The 15,811-nt window shown below is 38.7% G+C and overlaps 1 protein-coding gene across 1 annotated transcript in view; it reads left to right on the top strand.

The window, feature by feature from the left end:
* The window catches only part of TENM1 (teneurin transmembrane protein 1), a 590,326-nt gene that overhangs the window by 446,224 nt on the left and 128,291 nt on the right, over positions 1 to 15,811 (top strand). The window contains exons 17-19 of the mRNA XM_004685779.2: positions 3,728 to 3,847; positions 9,111 to 9,372; positions 12,525 to 12,792. Of these exons, the coding sequence (XP_004685836.1) occupies positions 3,728 to 3,847; positions 9,111 to 9,372; positions 12,525 to 12,792 (650 nt within the window). The remainder of the gene's footprint in view (positions 1 to 3,727; positions 3,848 to 9,110; positions 9,373 to 12,524; positions 12,793 to 15,811) is intronic.

Raw genomic sequence — 15,811 nt, 5'->3', positions numbered from 1 at the left:
TACACACCGCAGTCACGCTAGACACACACAACTGTACACAGTTGCAGGTCCAATTTCATGACAGTTCAGACCGTATCTTCTGTCATTTGGTTGGTATGGTAACTGAAAAATTTCCACACAAGACAGGTCCTTGAAAGATTAGAACACACAGTAGTATTGATGTGGCAAAAATTTAAAGCTCAAGGGTTTTCCTCAAGACAGATCATGGATAGGTCAAGTATGGCTTTCTCATTTAGATGGTGATTTGAAGAAGCCAGAGGCTCTAGGGAAGGAAATAGGGAGGCCACAATGGAGATGACAAAAATACAGAAAGTGGAAATGCAGTACACCAATGGCACCATACACACCTCACTGCTTCAGCAAGGATCTAACTTGGGGAACGGATGCCTTTGATATGAGAAACATAATCAGAACAGAATGTATAAAGGGAGATTTTGATGACTGTGTGAATCAGAAGAACAAAACAAAAGGCTACCGCCTGCAAGTAGGAAGAAAATGGTTCAAAGCTAAGGTTGTACAAAATGGCGGATGAGCTGAATGTGGTGGTACCGTGTGCCATATAAGCCAGTAGTAAAAGTTCCTTCAGAGTCATCTGAGGTTGAAGAAGTGAGTAGAATCAAGAGCTTTTCTTGTGAAATGGATAGAGTCTGCCTAAGAAGAAATTTTTTCCCCTGGGGTTGCTGTATATCTTGCCAATCATGATCAATGCAAATTTAAAAAGAATACTTTAGGTCTGTCCCAAAATTTAGACAACTTACACTGGCACTGATTGACCGATGTTGGCCAGTACTAGTAATCCAAGAATAAAAGGCGCTATGAGTTATTCTTGTGAAAAATGGATGACATGGAATGTGTAAATAATGGGAGCAAATACAGCAAGGTACAGGGAATCTTAGAACATTTAAGGTATAATACATTACAAAGAGAGTTCAATGCTGATAAATGTAGAATAATAAGTTTTATGGGACTTTATCATATGCTGTAAGTTGGTGTGGATCGTAAAATATGAGGAATAAAGAAATAGGGGAGCTGAAAGGGAAGTCTACACATTATTTATGAATGATGAAGAGTGAAATGAATGAAAGGAACGGGTAGACAATGTCTTGAATAATGATGACTTTGATGAGTCATTATCACACAAATCTGTGTGCTTCATAAAATATGAGGAATATTAAAGAGCACAAGAGTCAAAAGACAAATCTACTCAGAATGAGATACAGAATGGAGAAGAGTGGAATGCAAGAGAAATACACAGAATAATGGTGACTTTTACGAGGCTTTCACTCACCAGCCTGCCTCCTTCATAAATATAAGCTGTGTAGAAAATAAAAGAGCAACAAAGAGAAGAGACAGGTCTGTGTCTGTCATAAAATATGAGCAAATAATGCCAACTTGCTTAACAAAATAAAAACAAAAATAATTGAACCTAGTACAGCTGTGAGAAGACACGATGTCTAGCTAAATGTGAATGAATAAAATTTGTTAAAAATGTACAATTGTCCTGCCAATAGGATGGGAATCGGTGACCACCTACAAAGGCATTATTAATCCAAAGGCCACCTTTTTAACTGGTAGAGGCTTGGCAAATTAATTAATAATCACTCCCTGCAGCACCCCTAAAAGCCATCAACACTTAGGACTCAGGAAGCAATGTTTGATTTTCCAATCAGAGATTTGAAACATTTGGCCTTACTAATACACAGTCTCTTCTCAGTGCCTCTGGCTCCAATCCTTAGATAGTTTGCAGAAGATTTTCTCAGTTTGTTTCTACTTAATCATACCCAGCTTGTCCAATTTTGCTTTGTAAAGATCTTCAAAAGGTTACTGTATAAAACTAGAGACATCCTTTTATTTTCATTTCTTGTTACATCAGACTGAGAACCCAGGACCAGATTTGACAGGATTAGTTCAAAATCCAAAACTCAATGACTTCAAATGTCTTCTCTACTAGAACAGATGGAATTTCAAAATCTCAAAATTTCCAGATCTCCCCAAAAGAGACTGGGGGAATTAGACAAGGCAAAACAGGTGCCAATTTCCATTTGTATGCCACTCAGAACCATGATTTGCAGGATTCATAAAGTGGACAGCTCATTGGAAAGCAGAAGAAAGCTGCTGCTGATCTAGGAATATGTTATTGGTCTGAAAGCTCAATATACAAAAATATTAATAGCAATAATTATATTAAAGTACCTCTATGTATGACTTAATGGTTTATAGTTTGTGTTGGGGGTAAGTAATGCAAAATAAATCTTATTAACATAAGTCATATACAATACCTCTGATTGCAATAGAATTTAGTAATGAAGTTATTGGCTGTAACATATAAACCTTGGCTGGCAACCATATTGACTTTTCAGAGATTTTTTTTTTCTCTCTAGAATGATCTTTGTGACCATGAGCCTTTAGATTCATTGCCTCAACTTGCTGATTCTATTTGAAGAATTTATAATGCCACAATAGAATAATTATGGTTATTTTGGAAAGTTATTTTTACCTAAATACTATGGCCCTTTTTAATCCAAAATTAAAGTTCCCTGGATAACCAGAATCCCCACTGGGAGAAAGAAACGACATTGATACCCTAGCAAAACTCACTGACCTTGCCCAGTCTTTCCTAGTCTCACCAGCTCCAGCTATAAAATGCACATTTTAAAGCTCTGGACATTCAGGGACAAGGATTGGACTCTGGTGAAAAAAACACCCTCCCCTCCATATCCTCCAGGCGCCCACAAACACAGCAGACCAGCAGACAAATCTTTGCTTGGGATTTGCTCTCTGCACTCTTCTTAACCACCAAACTCCTAAAATCTGTTATAATTTGTCATCCAGGCTAGTACTGACAGTATACATGTTTTAGCCAACCATGACCCTGGGAGAAAGCCCTCTTTAGGGGCTAGTTAAAGGGAATCCCAGTCTTTGTCATGGACAAAACACATTTATTTAAAAGGGAAGTCTCCTTAAAAGATTTGACTGAAATTAGGAGGAAAAGGGAGCATATCCCTTTTGCAGACTTTAACTCTTAAAATTTATGCAACTAAGCTTATTTTTTAGTTTGTTTTTTGTTTTGTTTTGTTTTTCCAGAAAAGTCAGTTTGACAATATGTATCCAGAACCTTAAAAATGTTCACACCAAGTGTTTAAAGATATAGAAAATTCACCCAACAAAGTTATATTGCTGATTACCTCTGGGGAGAAGACCAGGAACTGGGAGGGAAGTATTTAGCAAGGACTTGAGTCATAGCCACAATGTAGTTATATATTCACAAATGTTATTAATTTTCATTTTAATAAGAGAAAAATAGCCTTCCCCAATTAGGACTATCTCCCAAGAACTTTAATACTGGGAAAAAACAAAAGGGCCTAAGATAAAGGAAGAACTTTTTTAAGTTACTGAATATACTTTGAAGTATTTATTATCTAAGCATATAAATATATGCAAATATATATTAATGTATTATAATAAGGACTTTCTAATTACATTGGACAAGGCTAATAATATACTGTTAATTTAGAAATCTCAGGATACAGAACTAGATAAAGCATAATACCAATTTTCATGGGTAAAAGATATACTTGTTCGCTCCCCAAGATGCTACTGGGCATTACCACTGTTGGTGTCATTTTCTTTGTTATATTTGATTATGTTTTCCAAAGTTTCTCCAGCTTGGCTTCTAGACTATAAATTCAACATGGCTTCTCTATTGTTCTCTGATCTTCCATTGCAGGCGTGCTTGTGTGATTCGAGGCCAAGTGGTGGCTGTAGATGGAACCCCTCTAGTAGGAGTGAATGTCAGTTTCCTGCATCACAGTGATTATGGGTTTACTATCAGCCGGCAAGATGGAAGGTATGTCACTGTTGCTTCTGATCATTGTGGTGGCCAACTACTGAATTCTAGCACTGTGTCAAGCCAGGGCTCCAGTTATACAGTCCGGGCAGACCTATCTCTCTTCCAGTTGTATCTAGAAAAAGTCATTAGTGAGTAGATATCTTCTACTCCCCATCAAAATCAAGCCAACTTTCTCTTCTAACCTTGTGCAATTACTCGCGAGTCTTCTTGAAATCCTGACCATGTAGAAAGTGTTTTGGCCTTCCCCTAATTCCATTTAGAAATCCAGCTTCAAAATTCAGTGAGATGATGCAGGTGATAAAACGGCCATTAAAATCTTAGATTGTTGATTCCATGACAGCCTCCAATATACCAGAAATGCAAGTGTCCAAAAGATTTGTTCCAAAAATAAAGAATTAAACCACTTTAAAACACTGTGAAAGTGTGCCCTCCCTAGACTGCTGATTTTACTAGTAGCTAGCTACAACTGATTGACAAGCATGGCCAGCCCGACTAATTCCCTTTAGTGTTTATAAGAACCATAGTAATTTAACTTTTAGGACCAACCACCAGCCTGCCTGCTAAGGGCTTCTCAAGGTTTTCTGAGATCTGGGAAGAAAGACCACTAAGTAAAGCCTTTTCATCCTGGAAAAAATGATTTGCTCACAAAAACATTTTTGTTGCTGTCATTTAGACAGACATTTGTTCAGAATATTTAAGTCAATAGGCCCATGTGTCCAACTTAAAGGTACCTATTTATGACTCTAGGAACATTGTAATAATGGCCTTGTGGCGCACTAGTCTCCAGGTGGCTACCCTTAAAAAATTTCCTGCTTATAACAAGCCACTTCAATGCTCAAAGAGACCTGTGGCTAGGATCTTTTTCACAGTGTGAGTGACTGTCTCGTTTCAAGACCCTACAATCAAGCCTTATTAGTTCTAACCACTTCAGAATTGTTAATTGTTCAAATTGGGCTATGCTGAATTTGTTTTCTCAACTACCTGTCAAAAAATGCTTATAAAAGATTAGTTAAAGAAGATAATAAGGAAAAGTTTTTATCCTAGTTAAGAAAACCATTTTTAAGTCTTCAGTAAATCTTATGACTTACTTGTATGTAAATTATGTTGTTAATTATTAACTAGCCTTCTATGCATTCAAACAAGTTCAGTGGAATAACTCTGGGTGCAGGTGGTCTGAATATAGAAGTATATATGTAATAAAAGCTACATTTCCTTTCAAATATTATATAATTGGAGCTCTCTACTAATTGAAATGAACACTTTTCCCAATTAGATTGAATGACTGGGTGTTGATAGTTCACTCAGCAGTAACTATTACACAGAACCAGCCTCTCCTTTGCCAGGATGTTCAAGCACATACCAGACACTGGGAATGTATTATTTCTTTAAATAGAATAAGGCCCTCAGGAACATTATATTTCGCATGGAAAACTGATGGGCCTTCAGTTATTTTTGCATGTGTTACCAAGGTTTCAGTGAATTGTTTGATATTGACAAAAGAACCTTGATTTCTAAAAATGTCTATTTCTAGTTTATAAGAAACATTAAAGAGGGACAATTTTTGTTTTTATTTTTGTGTTTTTAGTTTGAAGTAAAATGCCAAGATACTCCTCAACAAACTCACCTGGAAAAGTAGGTTTATGTAGATGACAGATTACTAGCCCCTCTGGCAATAACTCTTCCCCTCAGGCTTCACAAAGAATGTAAACATTCAAAATATGTGCTCCAAATGCCAACCAGACTGTCCCACTGTCATCTTTTGGACATCAAGCAACAGTAGATGAGCATTCCATTTATATGTCTCTGCTGTTGCTATCTCAGAGTAAATAAATACGTTTCAAAATTGAACTGTCATTAGGAAACTGTCCCTGGGGCAAAAGGGTTATAGAAAGGTTGGGATTAGCACTTACTGTCCTAAAACACAGAGTGTGATACACAAGATGCTGTAAGGCCCTCTGCTTCCAAATCTCAATCCCACTGTTATGTCAGAGTGCCTGTACTGGTGGTATCACTTCTTTGGGTTAAGCTATTGACTCTCTCTCAAACTCATAGTTAAATGCAAATATGTTATATGGGATGTAGAACTAATTACATCCATTATCATCCATTTGTACATGTTAATTGACAACTTTCCCTAGAGAACCAGGAAAAGTTTAGGTCATGGGACAAAAGTGATGTTTAAAAAGAGAAAGAAGGAGGAGGGTGGGAATCAGGGTCTGTTAAAGTGAGAACAAATTAGATATGTAAATTGAGAAAGGTCAAAGTACGACAAAATGAAAAACAGCAGTTCTAAAGAGAAACAAATGTGTGTGAGTATTTGCTATATGTCAGGTAAAGTGCTCATATTTTTAGAAGTTTCTTGAGGAGTATTAAAGATCTCAGTAACTTCATTTGGAAGATTTTGGAAAATGATGAGAGGATTCCCTCTGATTTCCCCCCATCTCACCCAAGGCAAGAGTTTGTACATCGGTGGATGCCATGAGACAGATAACCATTTCACATAGCCTTCTTCCATCTAACCTATTATGAGTTGACGGGAGTCTTCAAACAAATATGCTGTCTTCCTTGGGTATTTTATATTCACTCTTATATGACTTTAAAACCTTCACGTAACGACCCCTGCCAATGGAGATCTTTTGTGTTGGAGGAAATTCCCCCAAATTAAATCACTCAGAAAGCATTGCATTTGGTATTGGAATGGTTTAAATGGACTTTTAGCCATAGATCTACCTTCTACCTCCATGGTAATTATGAGTCATCCAGACAGTGTTTAAGTCATTTAAAACGTAGGTGGGAAGAAATGTATTTCTCCAGAAAAATAGAACCTGTGTGGGGCTATATATCTGTATGTGTGCATGTATATATATAAGTAAGTACACACATACATGAATACATATATATTTACAGAGAAACAAAGATACACACAGAAGTGTCAAAGAATTGGCTATGTGCTGTGGGGATTGGCAAATCCGAAATCTAAGAGGAGGCTGGCGGATGGAGTCTTTTGGAAAGGAGTTGGTGTTGCCTCTATAATTTTGGAGCAAAATTCCGTCATCTTCAGAGAACTTTGGTTTTGCTCTTAAAGTTTTCCCTATTTAGACAGGACCCTCCCATATTCTTAAGAGTTATCTCCTTTACTTACTTAAAGGCAACTAATTTTAGCTGTTATCCACAGCTACAAAATACCTCCACAGAATAACCTACATTAGTGTCTGATTGAATACCTAGGTACTGTAGCCTAACAAAGGTGATGCATAAAATTAACCATCACAGAGCTTAGGAGAAGTTTCCAGAATTTAAAATTATCTACTGACCTAAAGTTCATTTGGACTAAGAGAAAGCTTACTGTAAACAGACCAGTAACTCTGATTTGAGAAGAAAGTTGGGTTTTGTTGACTACTGTATGTTTGCCGTTTAAGTCTTTTTATCTCATTTGATCGTTTAGAATAGTAGTTGAGTGATAGATCATGTTATCCCATTGACTAATTAGAAAACTGAAGCTCATGGAAGTTAAATAAGACTCAGTTCACAAGACAGAGCTGGGATTCCAACCCAGGTTTGTGTATAAAACCAAAACCACTTCCTTCTACAAAATGAGAAGCCTATTCTGCTTCCTTAATCTTTTTAGAAGTAGAAGACATTTTTCACATATATATATCCTTGTTTGATAGTTTATTTTGTTTTTGTGATTGTGTTTGTGTTTACTTTCTAATAAAAAAGCACTTCCATCTTAAGGAGTCGAGAGTTGAGGTTTGGAAGAAGCAAATAAACTTGCCCAAGGACATCGAGTTAAATCAGCATAGAATGTGAACTAGAGGAAAGGTCTCTTGATAAATTGTGCCGGATTTTGCCTGCTGTACTTGGTTTACACTGCTCCTGCATTATCATGAACTTGGCCTCTCTGTCTTAAACCATAAGCCGTTTTGGGTTTTCTTTTTTTAGTTCAAACCTAGATTATTTTCTGTAGCTAATGCAGTTCTTCAAATCCTCTTTTTGGAAACTGCCTTCATGTTACAGCTACTTGACTGAAAAAGCAATAGCAAAAAAATCTGTATTAAGTATCCCTTGTTACTCTCCAGTTATATTTACCTGGAAGGTTTGTGCCACAAGACAATATTACTAGATACAATAATGAATGTCTCACGAACAAAGTGGTGGAATGTCCATAATTAAGGTTGATTCTATATTGGGGCATTTTATCATTGAAAAGCTTTTCATAGAAAGATTTTTTTTTAATGCTGGGACGTGCTTACATTTCTCTCCTGTGGATTTAAGTTGCTTTGAATATCAAGAAAGCAGCATATAGTCCTCTATCCATCTTTCATTTGAAAGATGTATAGTATTTTATGCTTTCGGAATGCTGCAAGTACATTATTGCAAAGACATCACTGGACTTAAAAGATAAATAAGATAGAACCACCTAGTGCAAATAAACTGAAATCTGATCTGTGGTGTTCCACGGAAAAGTCATGTCAGAGACCCATCAAGAAAAGGACCGAGTTGGCTCACAGGAGAGGTTGTCTTGTGTTGTCAGAGATGTGGAAAGAATTGTCAGCAGAGATGGACAGGGCTCATTACAAGCTGTCTCACCGAAAGAAACCCAAAGGCATTTCTAGAGAGAGCCAGAAATTCTAAATCAAGAGTTTAAGTAGAATCTGGAGCCACAGTGGGTAGCCAGATGCGGAGGAATCAGGCATTGTATTGGCCAGATGTGGAGAATCAGGTGTTGTATTGCTCAAGCAAATTTCACTGAACAGTTTTCCTCTGCTAGTATCTTTCTCCAAATGCCATCTTAAAGACACTTTCATGTTTCTCACACTGTATTTGTGATCCTAAACAAGTTATTTAACCTTTGGGCTCCTTATTTTTCCTGAGTTACATTTCAGTTTTTTTCTTTTTTGCAGATGAATAATGCGTTTATATTAAAGATGCTACTGAGTGTTAACTGGTCATCTTTCTGTTATCTCAGACACAAGGGAGAGCAGTGATTTCAGATTTGTCTTTGCAGAAATACACATGCTGATTTTTGTTTAAGATTGTATGAAAATTGATTTACAAATTCTGGATGAATATCAACTGGGGGCATGGAATGTTTTTCATAGAATTCTACTGGCTAAGTGAATGAATATTTAGCTTGAGGAAATTTATAAAATTGAAATAGTTGAGTCCCAAAAGGACACTAAGATTACCTGTTTTATTGCCTTTAATTTTAATTTGGTTGTTCATTGAATTAAAAATGTCTTACATTTTTCCTTTGCAGCTTTGACCTCGTAGCCATAGGCGGTATCTCTGTTGTCTTAATCTTCGACCGATCACCTTTCTTGTCTGAGAAGAGGACACTCTGGTTGCCTTGGAATCAATTTATTGTGGTGGAGAAAGTAACTATGCAGAGAGTTGTATCCGACCCCCCATCCTGTGATATCTCCAACTTCATCAGCCCCAACCCTATTGTACTTCCTTCACCTCTCACTTCATTTGGAGGGTCCTGTCCAGAGAGGGGTACCATTGTTCCTGAACTGCAGGTGAGTCCATTGGCCTTTGAATGTGTAAAAGCATAGTATCCTGGGATGGTAACGATGTAAATGTGCCAGATCCCTTTCGCTGGTACTCCTGCCAGCTGGATAAGGAGCTGCTTTTCATTTATCAAAAGAAGCTTTCAAATGTAATCTCTCTGGCACACATTGCTAGGTGATTGACCAAGGCCTTGGGTCACTATCTGTGGGCATGCAACAAAGCAAGATGAACCAGCTGTCATGAGAACGAAACCCCAAGCTTTGACCTAATGAACACGGTGCTCTGAAGAACAAAGCTAGCGGGCTCAGTGGTGAAAGCAGTATAATCAGTGAGGTGGTTCTGTAATTAAAGCTCCTTCAGAGATCTAGTATTCTCCCTTTGTCTAGTTTGCATCTGTTGTCATTGTTCTTAGAAGTCCTAACAATGCCTCTTGTTTTGCTGTTTAGTTTTGTTTAGTAAAGGTAGCTTTCAAATTGAAGACTATTATTCCTAGCCTGGCTTCTGAATAGTCAAGCTTGGGAGACAGAGGAAGATATAATTTTTAAATATGACGTCTTAGGATCCCTGAGAATTTTTCTTTATTGAGCATGTAAAATTTTAATTTCAATATTAAGTCATTCAAACCATAGCTCAAGTTTCCCCCCACATTATAGGGACACTTTCATGTAAAGCCACCAAAATGGACTCATAAGTTGCACATATCTAGAATTCAGTTATACTCAATAAGAGGTAAATGGACATTTCAGGATTGAACTCGTTTTATTTTTTTCCTCATGACACCCCCACCAGCTATTTGCAGGCCCCAGAGGACACCAGTTAACAAAAGGTTCTGTACACAGCAGGGGATGGAGTGGGAGTGGGTCAGAACAGGAGGGGAGAGCCTGAGGGTCGATGGTGATATAGTGATAGGAGATTTATGGGGACTGCACTTAGGGAGAAAGCAAATATAGTACAAATATTGAACAACAACATAGGAAAAGAAAAAAAGAATAAAAACAAAAAAGGGTTCTACAGCTAAAGGACCCCAATGCTTTGCCTCTATTGACTTTTCCATTGTTTTTCCTTGGAAAGTATGAATAGGGCCTCCCTCATGGCCTAGGGGTTAAGTCTGCTGTCACCAATATGGCCTGAGTTCAATCCCCAGCCAGGGAGGTGACCCACATGGTGTAGCAGACCTCCCCTGACCTGCCTGCTGCTCCCCTCAGCAGTGTAGTTCGTCGATCTGCCTGTTCTGCTCCCCGCTCTGTCTCTGGTGAAGCCTCTCACTCCTGCCCCCAAGCCCCACATCTCTGGCCTTCACCTCAGCTCTTGTATGAATAAATAAATAAAATTTCAAAAAGAAAGGAAGAACAAACAAAGCAGTAAAAAAACATTTGACTAGGACACCAACCCCTTCAGAGATGCAATTAAGAAATATGAGTCTCAGCACAAGTTTCCACAGTGACCTTGGATAGATGTTTCCTGAGGGAAATGAAATAATACAAAGGAGACTTGTGTCATGCTCCCTTCATTACTATACTTCTGCCACCATCTAATAAGACAAAGCCAACAGACACATCTGATACCAAAATCATAATGTAAAGTCACAAAACTGAGCAGTGAAAAGACTGAATGACCAGGAATCCAGGATAATATGAAAGACCATGTGTTTAGTAGTCACTTCTATGTACTTTAGCGTGAAAAAGGAAGGGACAATGTTCTGAGCTAAAAATGAATGAGAGCACAAAATATCCACACTATCTATGCCTCCTGGAATGAGTTGAGTAGAATGGCCTCTTTTATCTGTTGTATTTCAAGAATAGAACGTCACAAACATAAGATTTCATTCTAGTGACCAGGTTTGGTTGTTTATCTCCATCTGTGCTGATAAACAAATACGTAATGGTTATTAATTAAAGGGGCAAAGTAGTATTTTGACTCTGGGATCAACATTCAGTGTAAAATTTTGCAGAGGAGTTAATGGGAGTTACTTGCTTCTCAGTCACAGATGCCAACTTGGAAAAAATTGTTCCCAGCTATTGGTACGTCCAGGCTCTGGGAAATATGTGAGCTGACTTTGATTAAAAGTTGGACCCTCGGGGCCCTCCCTGGTGGCGCAGCGGGTTAAAGCACTGCACTGAGAAGCTAAAGCCACTTCCGCATGAGTTCGATTCCCGCCTGCCCCGGAGGTGACCACATGGTGTGGCAGACCTCTCCTGACCCACCCGCTGCTCCCCTCAGCAGTGTGCTTCGTCGATCTGCCTGTTCTGCTCCCCACTCTGTCTCTGGTGAATCCTCTCACCCTCCACATCTCTGGCCTGTACCCCAGTTCTGTACAAATAAATAAATAAATATTTAAAAAAAAAAAAAGTTGGACCTTCATCCATCCTTGGTGGCGAAGCAGGTTAAAGCACAGCACTGAGATACTAAAGCCACTTCCGCATGAGTTCCATCCCCACCTGCCCTGGAGGTGACCACATGGCACGGCAGACCTCTCCTGACCCACCTGCTGCTCCCTTCAGCAGTGTACTTCGTTGGTCCGCCTGTTCTGCTCCCCACTCTGTCTCTGGTGAATCTTCTCACCACCTCTGTGCCTCTGGCCTGTACGCCAGTTCTGTATGCACAAATAAATAAATCTTTAAAAAAAAATTGTACCCTCAGATTCATTCCACAGTTCCAAGAAAGATGGGTTTGATGGCATTAGAAGAGATTAATTTCAGGGAAAGTATAATCTCTGCCATAAAATATCGCTTGCTGGACCTGCTTGTGGAGTTCTTCCTCTTAACATGTATGTGAGTGTGTGGGTGTGGGGGGGGATGTGTGTAAGAAAAAGACCCCTTAATGGAGCCAGACCACTGAAATGCTTGACATTCAGCAGTGTGAACTTGTCCAACTCCTACTAAGCAACTTTTGGAACACTGTTCAAAAACTGAAGTTGTTCATTTCGTAGAATAGGCTGGCAGTCTTCAGACTGGATGTTTTATGCCCATATAGATTCAGTGCAAAACTTGAAACCTGTGGTCACATAGTCTCACAAAATTTCTAGAACAAATGCCTTGACATCCAGAACTCCCTGTGAGCTTTCTCCTTTGGTGTGTTTCTAAGACAATAACATGTGTAGAATCGTCGTCTACCTATGACCACTGACAGGATTCAATTTGGTTTCTTTTTTTTCTCTCAGGTTGTACAGGAGGAGATCCCCATTCCTTCTAGCTTTGTGAGGCTGAGTTATCTGAGCAGCCGCACCCCTGGATATAAAACCCTGCTCCGCATCCTTCTGACACATTCAACCATCCCTGTGGGGATGATAAAAGTGCACCTCACGGTTGCTGTGGAGGGGCGGCTCACACAGAAGTGGTTTCCTGCTGCAATTAACCTCGTCTATACATTTGCATGGAACAAGACCGACATCTATGGACAGAAGGTTTGGGGCCTGGCAGAGGCTTTAGGTAGGTGGGAATAATTCAGTGTAAAGTATTATGTTCACAAACAAAGCACTAGTTGCTAATTAATTTGGTTTTGGGAAAATTCCGGTTTTCTTTTTCCTATTTAATTGCTTGAGGACTTTTTTTTTTTTTTTTTTTTTTACTTAAACACACCCTTTGGATGGGTTTAGAGTTCCCTTTTGACATATCTCTGCTTTGAAATGATTTTAACTCCCCTTCATCATGGTTTCATAGCAGAAGAATCACACACTATATGACTTGTAACTGTCTCCCCAAGCTGAATATTGCCTTCCAACTGTGACCTTTGGTGTGGCATTCTTTAGGCCATGTTTTTGAATTTGACATTTAGACTGTCATTTCCACTTAGTAACTACAAAATTTTAACTTATAGGCATCTCCACTTATTATGTTTTATGTCTAAGATGGTTAGACTCCACTTGTTACTTCAGTAGGTTAAATAAAAAGTCATCCTGCCTTCCTAGTCTTTTGATTTTATGTTATCTCAAGGCTTCAACACCTAGTAGAATCTTGCAGCAATCAGGGACCTTAAGGGGTTCTTTGGGCCTATGGTTTTCAGATACTTAATTCTCTCAGAAAAATGACATTTTTAAAAAGTGAGGTTGAGACAGATTTGTCAACTTTTTGTTTCACCTAGTAAGAATATTTTAAGAAGAAAAAAAAACACTGCCGTATACATATACTGTCACCAACCACTGCATATAAATTCATAAAGAAAAATATACTGTATATTCATACTATAACACCAAAAAAATGCCATAGTTGGTCTTACAAGTTGACAGTAAATGATCTAGTTCTGATGCTGGTCGGCGGGGTGGAGAGAGAGAGCCTGACAGATACCAGTGTCTTTATTTCTCTCACTCTGTAGAGGACAGTGAAAACTTCCTGAGGAACCTGATGTGGCCCTGTGGAACCATATCTGGGAGCTATTGATTCTTGTGCCTTCAGGCACTGTCACATGGAAACCACCTTCAAACAGATGACAAAACTATTTTTAAAGTTTTCTGGAGAGGTTTTCATAGTGTCCCTTGAGTGTCTATCATGGTACACCTCCCATGTAGCTGACCTATATTTCTTAGACTACCCTATGTCAATTTCCTCTTTCCAGAGGAAAATATAGGGAACAGGGGTGAAGACTGCTTTTCTTTTTCCTGGAAGACCCTCATATATTTAAATGTTTCATCTGTGTTGAACTTGTGAGAATGGTAATAGGGAATGATTGTAAAGACACGTAGGGAAGCAAGAAAGAACAAGAAACAGCATCAGCAACCTGACAGGCCACACCAATCTGTAGCCTTACTCAAGACATGCTGTACTTCCAGCTCTGTCAGCTTAGCAGTAGCTCTAGTTGTGCCTTCTGCAGCAGGGCCTCATGGTCTCTCACTGTGTAGGGGGGGACCGTATGAATGCCAAGCGCTTCTCTATTCCTACCACACTAACTATCCTTCCTTTCTCTCAACATTTCCAACCTACAGTTGGTGAGTGATTTTGTGCTTTGCACTCAGTTTCCTCTGAGCATATTGGATTGTGTCAGCCAGTAATCATACTGTAGAGAACACCCCGCAAAGACAGAGTTCTGCCGTCAGTCTAATTACCACCAACATTGCTGATGCACCTATCAGATCCTGCTCAATCCTTACTCCAGTGAGTGTAGTGGTAATGAGAACAACTGTAGAGCCAGAGTCTCTTCCTACGTTCAAATCACCCTTTTTCTACTTGCTAGCTATGTAATATTGGGTGAATCACTTAATCTCCACATGCCACATTTTTTCCATCTATAAAATGGGTGTCACAAAATATATGTTACTCCTAGGTTCATTATATGAGGATTAAATGAAATGAGTGACATCAATCAGATCCTAACACATAGTAAGCACTCAGCAAATGTTAGTCACTGGTATTGCTATTTCAGTTTTGCTGTGGCCAGACTATTGGGATCCCACAGTATAAAGCATGAAGCTTATGGTTGTTGTATCAACTTCTCTAAGAAGGCATCTGTAGGTATAACAAGTGGATGCTCTTTTAGTTACTCTCCATTTGCACTCCCTGTCTCTCTCTCTCTCTCTCTCTCTCTCTCTCTCTCACACACACACACACACACACACACACACACACACACACACCCCTTCTCTGTTCCTTGAAAGGCTGGCTTCTATGGATAACACTGCCTGGAGTCCTTTGTTCTGTGGCTTCCCATTTGATATGGTCAATGTGTGGCACCACCGGGAAACTACAGTATAGAAGGGAGAAAGGAGTGAAAGCATTTACTTCTCTCTTTGCTCTCCTGTGGTTCTAACACTGACTGCATTAGAAGATGGCAGTGCCTGTGGAGATGCCCCTCTTCCAAATCCTCATGCTCTCCCCAGTCTTCCGTATTCTCATTTCTTCCCTTAATGCTGAAAACCCAGAAGGCTTCCCAGTGTTGCCAGTCCCTGGATGGGCCCCCATCCCTTGTCCAAAGTTCATCTAGGTCATAGTATATATCAGTAATTCATTCCTTTTAATGACTGACTAATACTCCATTTTATATATAAACCATATTTTGCTTCTCTGTTCATCAACCAATGGGCATTGTTTGTACCTTTTAGCTATTATAAATAATAGTAGTTTTACTATTCTTTAGTTTTTTTGTTTGTTTGTTTGTTTGTTTTTTTAGAATATACCTAGAAGTAGAATTATTGGGGCATGTGGTGATTCCATATTGACTTGTTGAGAAAACACCAAACTGTTTTCCATCATGGCTGCATCATTTTATCAGTCTTATTTTATACATGAATTGTGTTATGCCTCTTCCTTTTAAATATCTCTAGTGCTAAGGATTCTAAAATTTCCCTCTTTTTTTGTAGTTAAACACCCTTAATTACTTAATTTCTAAAATGTCCATGGATGATTGAATAAACAACTAATGCAAAAAAAAAAAAAAGGATTTTGCAGTTAGTATACACAACTATTCCAAAATGTCCATGGATGATTGAATAAACAACTAATGCAAAAAAAAAAAAGG

This window comes from Condylura cristata, unplaced genomic scaffold, assembly GCF_000260355.1.
Source record: "Condylura cristata isolate star-nosed mole 26May11 unplaced genomic scaffold, ConCri1.0 scaffold00019, whole genome shotgun sequence".
In the NCBI taxonomy this organism is placed as follows: domain Eukaryota; kingdom Metazoa; phylum Chordata; class Mammalia; order Eulipotyphla; family Talpidae; genus Condylura; species Condylura cristata.
This window is presented reverse-complemented; position numbering and strand designations above follow the sequence as displayed.